Genomic DNA, 14,286 nt, shown 5'->3' with positions numbered 1-14,286 from the left:
TTATTATTATTATTATTGTTGTTGTTGTTGTAAATAATAATGTGTATTTATTAAAATGATTTAATATTATATTTTGGATATTCCACTGCATATCTGGATATTGTTGTTATTATTAGTAGTAGTAGTAGAAGTAGAAGTAGTGGTAGTAGTAATATCATAATTATTTGCACTATTAAATTGATAACAATAAAATTAAATACTAAAAAATATTATGATATAATAATTATTAATATAATAAATAATAATAATAATAATTATGATTGTTGTTGTCTTTCAATTAATACTACTAAATTTTGTAATATATATTTTGTGTACTCAATTTTATAATTAAAAACAATAATTATAATAATTAATATTGCTAATAAATATACATACTAAAATACAAAAAATTTTATCATTATTGCTTCACATGGAATATTATTTTGTAATAAAATACTATAATAATTATTAATATAATAATATTTATAATATATTATATATTATAAATATAATGTATATAATAACTATCATATGTAACAATAATAATAATAATAATTATTATTATTATTCTATTGCTAATAAAATATAATAATAATAATAATAATACTTGAGTATTATTGAAGTATTCTTGAGATAAGAAATTTGTATTTCTTTACTTAACACATCTTTAAAAGTAAACCATATTGCAGACTCCTAAACTTAAAGTCAACCCTTCAGTTCACTTTAAATTCATCTGAGGTAATATGGAACTTGCATTTTTTAACCACTCTCATACCACAAAAATAAACCAGTTTCACTTCTCATGGTACGCTTATTACAGGGCTCCACCACTGAAACAAATTAAATTAGTAATGCATACTACTAATAAACAGACTTTGAGTGCTCTTACCATGACAGCAGTGAGTTGAGATAGTCTGGTGTGGTGGGATCCGGGCTCAAGGGTGGGGACGTGACGTAGGCAGCAGCCTTGGCCCAGTTCTTGCTCCAATAGTGCGAGCCGTCAGTGCCAAGACTGGCTGTGATTGGCTCTCCATACACAACGGTGCCTAAATGGTTCAAAGATACCAAATTAGGAATAGACATATATAATTTCACTGTAATTCCCTTGCCCTTATTCTGGAGCCCGACCACCATGATGTCATTTCTTGCTGTCTAGCCAAGAACAGCTGAGTCATAGATGCTGTCTTATTATTTTTTGCAGGACTGCAGTGCATCCATTTTCATAAAACCTGCCTTGCTTGTTCAGACTTAATAATAATACCTCATTTTAATGGCACGGAGGGAGTGGAGTTAGATCAAACCGCCTCAGAACATTCTTCCATGTTAGTAAAACAACCTTGAATGTTTCCACTAGGTTTGGATCCATTCCAGACTTGATTGATTAAATAAAAGACGGGCCTTTCCTAGAGTCACCATATTGAAAATAGAGTTCTCCATTTTGGCTCTCACCTTTCTTCCTGGCCTGGGCAATGACATCAGCGGCACTCTTGCTCATCACCTTGGTGATGTAAAGAGGGCAGTTGGTCTGATTGGCCACTGTTACGGAGCGGTTCACTGCCTCCGCCTCCAACTAAATGATCAATAAAACCAATTCAGTACAAATGTTTTCTTCAACAGAAGTTTGGAAACATGGGAAAATAGACGTCTTTTCCCAGAATTCCCTGCCATTCACCTCTTCTGGTCGACTGAGGACATGTCCCTCTGGTCCAGTGATACCCAACTCCAAAATCCTGCGCTGCTCCTGTTGAAAGAAAGACAGAAAACGAGCAGGATGGGAAGATAAGAGTAGCATGAGATGGCTGAATCCGTAAAACATGATGTCATAGTCCCAATATACTGTCTATATTAAAAATGTCTTCATTACAAAGAGTTTGCTTATCTTGATCATGATAAATACACATAACCGCGAGCCAAAAGTCATCTGCAATTAATTATATCAAGCTCATGTAGGAATATTTGCTTTGGATTTGCTTGCCAGTATAAAGTCTGAGCGTTCATTGTGGAGCATATGTTTTGATTTAACATCTCCAAACAGTTTATTGTTGATAGTAACTCTGAGTAATGGAGCTCAGTGCTGGACTGTGTAGCCCCTCTGAAGATCTCACCTCGACTATGATGTCTCCGTTCTCAGCGTGGACCTGAGCGATGGCCCCGAGGTCCCGGATGACACTGAACACTTCGTAGATCTGCACACAAACACACATTCGAAGTCACACAAAGGCTGACAATGAGAAAGGAATGGCAAATGACGAAGCATGCTTAAAACAGATGCAACGGTCATCGGCAGACTACTCAAGCATCATCTGTTTATACATTGCCAAGGGACTCTGTTTAGATTTCTTTTTTTTTATTATCTTCTTTTTTTCTTCTCACAATTGTCATTAGGAATTATAACATAAACACCCAACCCCCCAAAACTTGGTACTGTGCCATCTAAAAGTGGTACCATGGTACTGTGATGGTAACAGATGGCAGAATGTTTTGTAATTTTAAAAATCATTTTGATTGCTGAATTCCATGTTATAAAATGGATAGTTCCGGTCCTTCTGATTGGTTGAGCCGCGTTCGAAGCTGTTGTAAATTACTCTACAAACATACACCTTTTGTTTACGTCTGTGTGTTGCTCGGCAACCACTTTGTTGCAACCACAACCGTTTCTGAGAAACTACATTGTTTGGTGGAAGAATACTGTTTTTATTAATATCATTACACTTTATTTGCTGTTTTATTTTGTGAAACCTTACTACGTATATGGAATAACTGTTTTATTATTCCGTTTAACTCCACTTTGCGTCGTGCCTAACAACGCCCCTTAGCTGTTATAAATTTACTGTAAACCATGGCTTCACGGGGCATATTGCTTTATTTGACTGATCAGAATCAAAGAATTATCTTGGAGAATGAATGGATGAATGAATAAATAAAACAAATAAATAAATATTTTTGCTTGTTTGTTTGTAAATGCATAGATAAATCCTTCCGTGCTTCACTGAAAGATACGCATGACAATCGCAGCTTCTGTCGAATCGCGATTTCGATTCCCTTTCGATTTATCGTGCAGCCCTACATAGTTAGGCAAAGTCACAGTTTTTGTAAATGAATAGTCAGGATTTCTTTCCAGAGGAAATGTCACATTAAACTTAGTCTCAGCCTCAGACGTCATGCCCACGGAACGTTGGGTAAACGTCTGATGCATATGGCACACAAAAGTGGAAACACTTCAGGAGTTTCGAAGTCGTCATCTGATTGGTTGAATTATACAGGATTTCCGGGAGACGTGTGTGACGTATAGAACTCCAATTCATGGAGTTCTATAACGTTCCACCTGGAAACAAAGATGTCGTAACGGCAAACCCCCTCATGAAAGAAGAAATCCGTCGCGTTTACAACTGTGACGACGAGCGCTTATCAGGATCAACTAAACGCTGGATTTTCAAAAGTATGTGAAATATTTAAAGTTAGCAGCACAGAATCTTTAAAATACGGTTGAGAGTTTTACACTGAGTCTGTTATTGTGGCTGGCGACATTTCCACACCCCGAAGCGTGACGCTGAAATGAAACGAACTGTGATTTTGTTGTCTGACATGTCGGTCAAACGGCCTAATGGGTGGGTTTTGGCTAATGAAAGCTGCCATGGATTCCAGACCTTCAGCCGTCAGTCTGAAGGTCTGACTATGCGAGACTACATTAAACTGCAAACTCATAAGTAAATAAATAAATAAATGTACTTAAAAATACCATGGTACATGTCTAAAGCCATGATAATTTTTGTAAGTGCATAGGCAGACAGTCACATTAAACTGCAAAATAAAACACTATATAAAATAAATATTTATAAAATATATTTATTTTTACATAAATATATAAAATAATATATAAAGATATCAAATATATTTTAGGACCATTCAAAAATTTTGCATTATTGGTCCAAAAAACAAACTTAATTTTCATTGTTTTTATTTCTCTCTTTTGATTTTATGGTTAAATATGACCACGGTGTGTTTTTGACAGGTTTCATGAGACTGACTGTAAGATTCAAGTAGGTGCTGTAGGTACATCGCATGGAGGAAGCCATACCTGGGAATCAGTGAGCTGGAAAACATCTTTGTAAGCCAGGTAGACGAGGAAAGAGTTAACGCCTGCACACAAAGACGGGGGATGAAATTACAGAGGGAAATGAAGGAGTCCGTGAGATATTAGTGAAACAGCGCAGCAGCAGAATTCCTGAGCGATGCAGTATTCACTAACTCTGCTGGGTTTGTACAGCAGATACAGATGTTGACAGCGGTTTACCGTGATCTTTGACGAGCGCCTCCATCTCCTCTAGAACACCCTTGTGCCATTCAGTGATGTCCACATGAAGAGAATAATCACAGCACGCTTTGCTATCCGCCCATTCCCGCCACTGATTGAAGGCCGAGATCAGAGTCGTCCCGGGTTCAGGAACCACATGATCAACTGTTCACACACACACACACACACACACACACACACACACACACAAAGTGGTTAGACAGATATTAAACAACTCCTACATATTAATAAGGACTTCAAATCAGTTAATAATGCTGCTCTGAAATGAGGACAATGAAGATGTTAAAACAGTCTCTTGTGTTATTTTAAGCACACTGTCTCCATCCTGTCTGCACTGAGGTCAGACACTTTCGATGACGGCTGCATAATAAAGAATACAGGTGCCTCAGCAAAACATTACAGCTTTCATAACACTTAGGAAACGGTAGCATAGTTCTTGAAAAGCAGCTCTAACCATAATTTAAAGGGATAGTTTACCCAAAGATGAAAATTGGTAACCAAACAGTTAATGGTAGCCATTGACATCCATACTGTATTATGGAATAAAATACTACCGAAATCAATGGCTACTAGCTACTGTTTGGTTACCAACATTCTTCAAAATATCTTCTTTTGTGTTCAACAGAAGAAAGAAATCATATAAGTTTGGAACAACATGAGGTTAAATAATGACAGCTTTTTCATTTTTGGATGAACCATCCGTTTAACTGTGTTATCTATATAAAGACTACAAGCAAATGGGAGAAACTGTAAGTTTTGTTTGATAGACCATTGCTAGATGGTTGCTGTGGTATTGTCGTGGTTGCTAGGGTGTTTCTAGGTGGTTTCTATGGCATTTTGGGTAGTTGCTATGGAATTGCTTACTGGCCCAAGTCTCTATGATTATCTGGTCCCTCGATATTAGCGGTTACTAAGTGTTATGAGTAGTGTTTATTGCATTACTATGCATTTGCTCAGGTGTTGTGGGTAGTTGCCAGGCTGTTGCTAGGTGGTTGCTATGGCATTTTGGGTGGTTGCTAGGGCATTGCTTACTGGCCCAAGTCTCTAGGTGCGTCTCAATCAGCTCCCTTGTTCAGTAGTAAGGGCACTGATCAGGGAGTCGGCCATTTTAAAGGGCTGTCTCAATCGCGAAATCCTTCCAGTGCACTGGAATGTTCGCTCCCTGAAAAATCCCACAATGCACCGCAAAACCTAGGGAGCATCGGCGCTCATATGCTCCCTTACCGGAAATAACGTCACGTTTCTGAAGCGTGAAACATAAACACACGAGTCAACGAGATAAATAAAATGACACGCAATAGAAGATTTGAAAAGACGGACCGTTTTTTAGTATATTTCAACATAAACACATCGCTAGACAGGTAATGAACACATCTATTTATCATTTATAATTAATATTCGGCTGAAATGTTGTAGGAACATGTAACAGAACGATATTTTTAAAGAGAATAAAAAATAATATAAAAATTAGATTGGTCCTGCCTGTTGTTTATTAATTCCAATGATGACGTTCAACTATGTTGTCCGTTGACGTTGTATGTAATCATGTCACTGGAATTCGAGTGATCACTGTCCCAACGTGCAGTGAGTCAGGGAACTTACCAGTGACCAATTTCGTGTACACGATCTACTGATTCACGAGCTCGGGAGCTAGGGAGCTGATTGAGACGCACCCTCTATGATATTCTGGTCCCTAGATTTTAGCAGTTGCTTAGTGTTTTGAGTAGTGTTTAAGAATTACTAAGCGTTTGTATGGGTGTTGTGAGTAGTTGCTAGGGTGTTGCTAAGTGGTTGCTATGGCATTGTGGATGGTTGTCAGGGTGTTGCTAGGGCATTACTAGATGATTGCTATGGTTTTGTGGGTAGCTACAAGGGCATTTACTAGTCTTTATGATAAACACCAAAGCTTTTGAAAGGGTGTTGTGGGTGGTTGCCAGGGTGTTGCTAGGACATTTTGGGTGGTTGCTAAAACATTGCTAGGGTGTTGTTATGGTATTTTGGGTCGTTGCCAGGGTGTTGCTAAGTGATTGCTATGGTGTTGTGGTGGTTGCTAGAGCATTGCTAGGTAATTGCTATAGTGGTGTGGGTGGTTGCTGTTGCATTCTTGGTGGTTGCAAGGGAGTTGCTAAGGCATTATTAGATTGTTGCTATAGTGTTGTGGGTAGTTGTTAGGGCACTTACTAGGTGGTTGCTATACCATTGTTGCAGTTGGTATGGTCTTGTGGGTGGTTGCTAAGACATTGCTTACTGGCTCAAGTCTCTGTGATTGTCTAGTCCCTAGATATTAGTGGTTGCTAAGCTGTACCGAGTAGCGTTTAACACATTATTATGTGTTTGCCCAGGTATTGTGGGTGGTTGCTAGAACATTGCTAGGTGGTTGCTATTGTGGTGTGGGTGGTTGCTATAGCATAGTTGATGGCTGCCAGGGTGTTGCTAGGACATTATTAGATGGTTACTATGGTGTTGTAGGTAGTTGCAAGGGCATTTGCTAGGTGGTTGCTGTTCTGAGTAGTGTTTTACTATGTGTTTTCCAGGTGCTGTGGGTGATTGCTAGGGTGTTGCTAAGAAGTTGCTATGGTGTTGTTAGTGGTTGATAGAGCACTGTTAGGTGGTTGTGTGGCATTGTTGGTGGCTGCTAGGGGGTTGCTATGGCATTTGCTATGTGGTTGCTATGGCACTGTGGATGATTGCTAGGGCATTACTAGATGGTTGCTACAGTGTTGTGGGTAGTTGCTAGGACATTTCTATGTGGTTGCTATGGCATTGCTAAGTTGCTGCTATGATGTTCTGGGCAGCTGATATGCTAATCTTGGATTCAAACTCGTCACACTAAGGACAGTTGGACACATACTGATCATGGTGGTTCCTCCAGCCAGCGCAGCACGGGTGCCTTGATAGAAATCATCCGCAGCAGTCATGCCTCTGTCAGGCATCTGGAAGCGCGTGTGCACATCAATGCCACCCGGCATCACCATACGCCCATGAGCATCCATTGTTTTCACACCGCAGCATCAGCGAATTCTGTGGTCTTTACAATTATAAACACATGTTCACCATGGAACACTTATCTGTCACTGCACTACAACGTGCTCAGTTGAACCTGGAAGACTGGTTCACCCTTACAATCTGAGCTGATTGCTATTTCTAGTCTAATGTGTACTGCATTAGTAAAGGGGATTTTGATACATCTCAATTACTCAAATCTTTTAAAGCTGTTCAACAAAATGATTAATTCTGATTAATTTACCGATTCATTCAGTGAGCATTTCTATAGGTTACCTTATGCTGCAACAAGAGAATCTTTTGTGTTATGAGTGAGTTACTGAATCATGCACTCAACTAATTTGATAAAAACACAAGGCCTAAAACCCAAGAAGCCTTATTAATGTATGCATATTTACAAATCTACTAAGGTTTACTAAATAATTGTGTATGGTAATTTTTGACAAATTTATACACATACAAAAATTCTTCTGTCACCTTTATCTCGTTTTGAACAAGACTGACTCGCATGCTGAACTGAACAAACTACATGCAGATACTCATTTTCAGTGTATTAACTGTTTAGTTCGTTCACAAACGGAATGTTACAATTCATTCATAAGTCTTGGTCTGATTAAAAACACTGACTCATTCAGTGAAGGGGGCGTGTTCGTTCAGTAAGTTCAACCAATAAAATTATCCTTCACAGCCCACACAAGAATCCTATTGGTTTATACTATAGTCAGTCTTTGAAGACAGGAAAGCAATCACAATTCAGTGAATTACAAATATGAGACAGTACAAGGAAGTGAACAAGAATGAATCGTTACTTATTTACTTATGTTCTTATTATCTAAATACAGACAATAGTTTTATTGTAAATATATATTTATTCATTTATTTACAAAATAAAATATATTCTATTGAATAAATATTGATTTATATATCTGCTTTAAGTGTTTATTTAATACAGAAAGACAATAAATATTTCAAATAAAATGTTAATCTTTCTGTAGTAATTCAATAAATAATTACTTAATACATAATAAACATTAATAAATAAATCATATTTAATACACAAATACTGAAGCAAACATTGCATATAAATACTAAAGCAAATAACTATTAAAATTTTTTTTATTTAAACTAATGCATGTATTTGTGTTTTTTTTTACAGTAGGTTTGATTCTGAAAAACCTAGAAACTGTAAACAAGAATGTAAGTTAAGTAAGTTATTAATAAGCAATTATGTAACAATACTAGTAAGTGGTTAATGTGAAAATAAGTTAATTTAACTGGTAATTAATGAATAAATATTTAATTACTCACATTACTTAATCAATTATTTAATTGCTACAGAAATATGAAAAATATTTATAATGAAACTTTCATCTTTGTGTAGTAAATAATTGTAATGAATAAGTAATGAGTAATGAATGAATGAATGAATGAATAAGTAAATAAATACATTTTTGAAATATTAAACTATCATCTGTATACAAAATTTTAAAAAATCTGATTCATTCAGTGAAGGGAGTGTTTGTTCAATAAGCTTGTTCAACATGCTATTGATTTGTGCTATTTACAAATTTTGGAGGCAGGAAAGCAGTCTCACGCTTCAGTGAGTAAAATATATGACAGTACAATAAAGTGAACAAGAACAAATTGTTAATTAAAAAAAAAAAAAAGATCAAGAACACTTATTGAGTAATTTTAATGTCAAAAAATGCCCCAGTTTTTCCTGAATTAGCCGCATACTTAATACATTTTCCAAGCATTGAGTGAATAAGATGAAAATAGTATATTTTTATCTTTCCCTACAGCATCAAGCCTCCCTACAGTATGAAGGTTAAAGTTGGCTAGACACCCCGGTATAGACGCCGCCACCCAGGAATCTCTCTATATTCAGGGCCCCAGAAGAACAGCCATTTTTCTGAAAGGGGAGAGGTGGAACAATTCCAGTCACAAGGCTCTCTGCACCGCATGGGGACAATGGTGGCTCTGTCTGCGTTTCTGCCTCTTTGCGTGCTTGTTGGCAGCCCAGCAACATGAGGCCCTGGGTGGCTTCCCAAGCCCAGCTCTGATTCACTTAGCGATGAAAGAAATTACCCCAGTGACCTGACATCTCCTACTACACATCCCACAACATTATTAACAAGAAAACAACACCAGATACGGTTTTACTGAAACCAAATGGTGCTTCACTAGCTTTCATATACCTTTAGTCAGTTTAATTTATAGACAAACCAATACCAGCTTCTACAGAAGAAGAATGCCTTCTACTTTTTATGTCCAGATTTTTGCCGAGGGGCTTCTGGGACCTTGCAAGTGGCTTTGGCGGTCAGCCACACTCAACAGCTGCTTCATAGCATGCATTACATAACCCAGACAATCACTGCCATCCATTTCCTCAGTCTCCGTGCACAAACTGACCAATCATAGCCATCGACATTGGGCTAAAGTATTATGACATCATCAAAAAGGTTGTAAGGTTAATTAGAGGAAGTCTGAAAAAACTGTGGACTCTATGAACTGAACTAGTGCTTGTTTTGGACCTTTTCCAGAGACAAAGTGCTGGATACTTAGTGCATGAGAACACTGACAGGAAGTCTTCAGGTAAGCGTGTTTATTTTACTGGTTGCCATAAATGATAATGGAAGTTTAAACAGACATGGTGAAATAACACTTTAATGTCCATGTACATCAAAAGTATTGTAAGAACCATAAAGGACGTCACATTTGAGACCTGAAGAAATATGTTGATGTTCTGTGCTCATTTGCACTAAATAATAATCCAGATCGACTGACTTCCAGTCTTTGGGTTTAACTGCTTGCAATTCCACCCTTCGATTGTTTAGAATCAGATTTAGTTGAGCCAGATTCTAGCTGTCAGGTTGATCCGTATATGATCCTCTTAAAGGAAAACTGAATATGTGGCTTGTCTGTTTGCGTGCTTGGTGCCGTTTTCCCCTTTGAGGCGCAAACATAGCCGTTTGGTAAGTCGTTATGAATGGAAATCCTGTATGTTATTTGGCGGGTAAGAAAACACGGTCCTGGCAGACTGCTTGGTACGAGTCAGAGAGGATATTGTGCTTTGTGCTGGGGGTGAACACGAGGTACAACAGCAGGTCAGCAGTGATTTCTGGGACAGATCACTGGGTTGCACTGGAGCTGCTGCGGTTGCCATGGTAACTGGGCTGAGCAGGGGTTTTATTGGAATCACAGCATTTTACGCATTCAAAAACTACAAAAAACATGGAAAAGTAAGATGATGTAGTTTTATTTTTAATAAATATTTAATTCCTTATACATTTTTGATTATTTAAGAATTTATTTGTTTGTTTTTTATATATTTCTTACATTTCTACATTAAATAAAGATGACATTTTATTTTATTTTTTATATATTTTTTATTTTATTAATATTTATTTATTTACTTTACTAATGTAATTTACCACAAACGATGATATTTAAAAACTTTGATCTTTCTATAGTAATTAAATAATTAAGTAACACACACATATCATCTATTATCTATCAACTATCATCTATTAAGTAAATAAATTAATACTGTAAAAAATTACTTACATTAAATTATTAACTAAATACAAATAATGGTTTATCTTAAATATTTATTCATTCATTTATTAAAAAGGATATTTTATTTTAATAAATATTTCCTTTACTAAAGTTATTTAAGTACTACAGAAAGATGGAAAATATTTAAAATAAAACTTTCTTCTTCCTATAGTAATTAAATAAATAATTACTTGAGTAATTACTAAATGAGTAATAAATAAATAAATAAATATTTAGTAAATAATAAATGAATACTGTAAATGCATACATGTCACACATATACTTACATATTATTAACATATTTGTTTACAAAATCAAACTAATCATTTTATTTTAATGAATAAATATTCATTCATTTATTCACTAAAATTTATCATTTTAATAAATATTCTGCAAACATTTGCTTTACTTAAGTAATTATTTATTTAATTACTACAGAAAATGATAAATATTTTAAAATAAAATTTTTATATTTCTGTAGTAATTAAATAATTGTAAATAAATAAATATTAAAACAATCTTCTTTATTTAAAATAAATTTAAATAAATAAATAAATAAATACAAAAAAATATTAAATATAAATATTAAATAAAATCAATAAAAATCAAAATAACATTTGTTTACTTACTTTAAATTGATTTATATACTCAAATGTATTTTTATCCTTTACAGTAGGTCTGATGCTGAAAAGTATAGAAACTGCAAACAAGAATGTAACAAAACTAATAAATGGTGACATAACAATGCCAGTAAGTGATTAACATGAAAATAAGTGAATTTGACTATGCAGTAAATGAATTTATGAACATAAAAATTCTTCTCTGATATCTGACCTCATAAGTACAGCTGAAAGTGACCGGGCAGGTGGTGAATTAAAGCTACCATTCATCTTTAATGAGGCTCAAGAAGGTGTAACCCTCCTCCGCCTGTCTGCACAGCTGACCAATGCAGCTGGTCCACCCCGACCCACCCATTAACCATTCCAGCCACCCTCCAGCAAACCAGCCATTCTGCCATATGCTTGTGTGTCAACTATGTGTGCATCCAAACCACGCCTGGGTCTATTTATGCAGGAGACAAAATCACAGGAAATACAGATCTAAGATGGACAGTCCGTCGTTTGCATGGCCAATTGCTCTTAAATATCCGCTCTACGACTTGCAATAGAACAATTCACCCAGCTGTGCTGAAGCATTAAAGGAGGACAATATTTATGCATGAGGTATTTGGGTCACAGTGTGCTTGGGAGGTCCACAGCGAACAATTTCGGGTCGAGACGGCACATGAATTCCACTACAGTACACGGGGTGATGACAGACGGGGCCAAGCTGTGACAACAAGTAAAAATCGACCGAGCGACCTCTGCACTAGGGAGGCATTTGATGTCAATCGACAGATCTGTTTGGAAGTGTGAATTCCATTCCCATTACTTTCCCAAATGTTGATGTGCCATAGACGCAACACTAAAAGATAGCCACTGTAATAGGGGTGTGGCACAGACAGCTTTAGACAACTCTACAAGCATTTCTCTCTATTCACACTTCACATAGCTAATCGTTCTTGCCTATTTTTTCTTCTTTCCATCTGAATGTATTCTTAGCTGCACATTTCAGTCTTTTTCTGCATGCGATCCTGCACGTGCTACTCTCAGACTGGCTTTTCTCCAACCTCTTAGATCTTACTAAGAGCTGGATGCGGTTTCCTTAACATGCTGGATGGAAACCACAACCCACCTACTTCTCATTCAACATTGCTTAGGGAATCTAAAAGGGTGTCCTAAAGCTCTCCCCCAAACCTCAGCCTAAAGGGCTTCCTTTGAAAAGAAACAAAGGCACACCCGCCACCAGCCGAGCCGAGTGGGAGCTGCATTCGACCGTCTCCGAACAGCTATTTCCAGCATGTTTTACTATAAAACAGATCAAATTAGGTGCATTGTGATGTCATATAAATATGTTATAATCAGATGGGTGGGGAAGGATGATAATGTCTATTCTTTTGTGACTCTACAGACAACTATTTCAATACATGGCTTTACCAAATGCAAAAATACATAGATGTGGGCCATGCAGATTTTCATAAATTAAACCCACTGCCTCGAGGAAGGAAATTTGCTCATTTTCCCCCAAGGTTTGCCATGCGTTTTTCCATTATCCTGTACCGCTCCCTCAAACACGATGTGTTCGCGTCAGGTTTCTCACAACTGCTTGTTTTAGTGCAATTATTCAATAAACTTTGGAATGCTATGGTTTATTCGCTACACATTGTAAAAAGCCGTGTAGGGACGCTTAACGCGAGCGACGCGACGCAACCAGAACGCGGGTTAGCGGCATAAACAGCTTCATTAATTATAAAGGGAGCGTTCAGATTTTGTTGCGTCGCGTTCATAGATGGGGTGTGAATCTCATAACAGTCCTAGAACGCAATGCCGTGCTGCAGTACTGCTTCAAGACATAAATTATCAAGACCTTGACAGCTTAATTTCGCTAAAACATCACAAGATTACCGGCTCCAAGCACCTGAGCAACGTAATGTAACGTAGCTACGCGGAGCAGGGGATCAGCGAGCGTTGCGTTTAGTTCGGATCAGCGTTCATGAGCATTGCAAATCAAATACATTTATTCTCACAATATTTTAAATAGTACTAAACATGCTTTATTCTTAGCCAATAATTATAGAAGATATTCCATAACTCACGGTTATGCGGGGAATATTCTTCTTGCCCTGATAGCCAGACATCTTCTTTATGCTCTATTCCCTTTGATGAACCGCTATCACTGTGATGCAACGATCTGTTTGGGAGGGGAAATGGCTTGGTTTAGGACAATTTGTGTAGTCCTTTAGGAATTAAGAGGCGAACGGAGGAGGTAAAAGCGCTAGAAATGTAAAAGACAAAGGACCTGTGCCCAATATCTCCTCTCCACTGATGCACCCAATCCACCCAGCCTGTCTGAGACAAAACGAGAGATTTTCATAGCGGAGTGCAGCGCGCATGCGCACAACCCCGCCCTGGATAGCTTGCAGCTCCTCCTCTGAGTCCAGAGAGGGTGACCAATGTTTCAGACAATGGTTGTAATAGCACACTGATCAGCGTTTGCATGATCTGATCGAAACTGCCGAAAACTGTGCAATGATTAATAAACCATTTGTATGCAAACAATTATGCAGATTGATGACATTTTATTACACACACATATGAAAAAATTTAATATATATGAAAAAAAATTAAAAGGCAGACATTTCTTGGCAAATGTAGTTGTAAAGCAACTTTGTTTTATTATTCATTGTTCATAATATATTATGTATAAATATTAATATTTCTTTAATAAACTTTTGATCAGTTTTGATCTGATCTTGACACACAGTCAAGAAGCAAAAAAATAATTAATTAATTTAAAAAAAATTATATATATATATATATATATATATAAAT

General features: G+C 36.7%; 1 protein-coding gene across 1 annotated transcript in view; it reads right to left on the bottom strand.

The window, feature by feature from the left end:
• The window catches only part of LOC107720723 (dihydropyrimidinase-related protein 2-like), a 28,006-nt gene that overhangs the window by 8,364 nt on the left and 5,356 nt on the right, over window positions 1-14,286 (bottom strand). The window contains exons 3-9 of the mRNA XM_016528545.1: window positions 7,146-7,305; window positions 4,274-4,438; window positions 4,058-4,119; window positions 2,085-2,165; window positions 1,652-1,720; window positions 1,429-1,549; window positions 869-1,025 (exon numbers count right to left, since the gene is read on the bottom strand). Of these exons, the coding sequence (XP_016384031.1) occupies window positions 869-1,025; window positions 1,429-1,549; window positions 1,652-1,720; window positions 2,085-2,165; window positions 4,058-4,119; window positions 4,274-4,438; window positions 7,146-7,305 (815 nt within the window). The remainder of the gene's footprint in view (window positions 1-868; window positions 1,026-1,428; window positions 1,550-1,651; window positions 1,721-2,084; window positions 2,166-4,057; window positions 4,120-4,273; window positions 4,439-7,145; window positions 7,306-14,286) is intronic.

This window comes from Sinocyclocheilus rhinocerous, unplaced genomic scaffold, assembly GCF_001515625.1.
Source record: "Sinocyclocheilus rhinocerous isolate Xijiao unplaced genomic scaffold, SAMN03320098_v1.1 scaffold132, whole genome shotgun sequence".
Lineage (NCBI taxonomy): Eukaryota > Metazoa > Chordata > Actinopteri > Cypriniformes > Cyprinidae > Sinocyclocheilus > Sinocyclocheilus rhinocerous.
The sequence above is the reverse complement of the archived record's forward strand: the minus strand, read 5'-3'. Positions and strand labels throughout refer to the sequence as shown.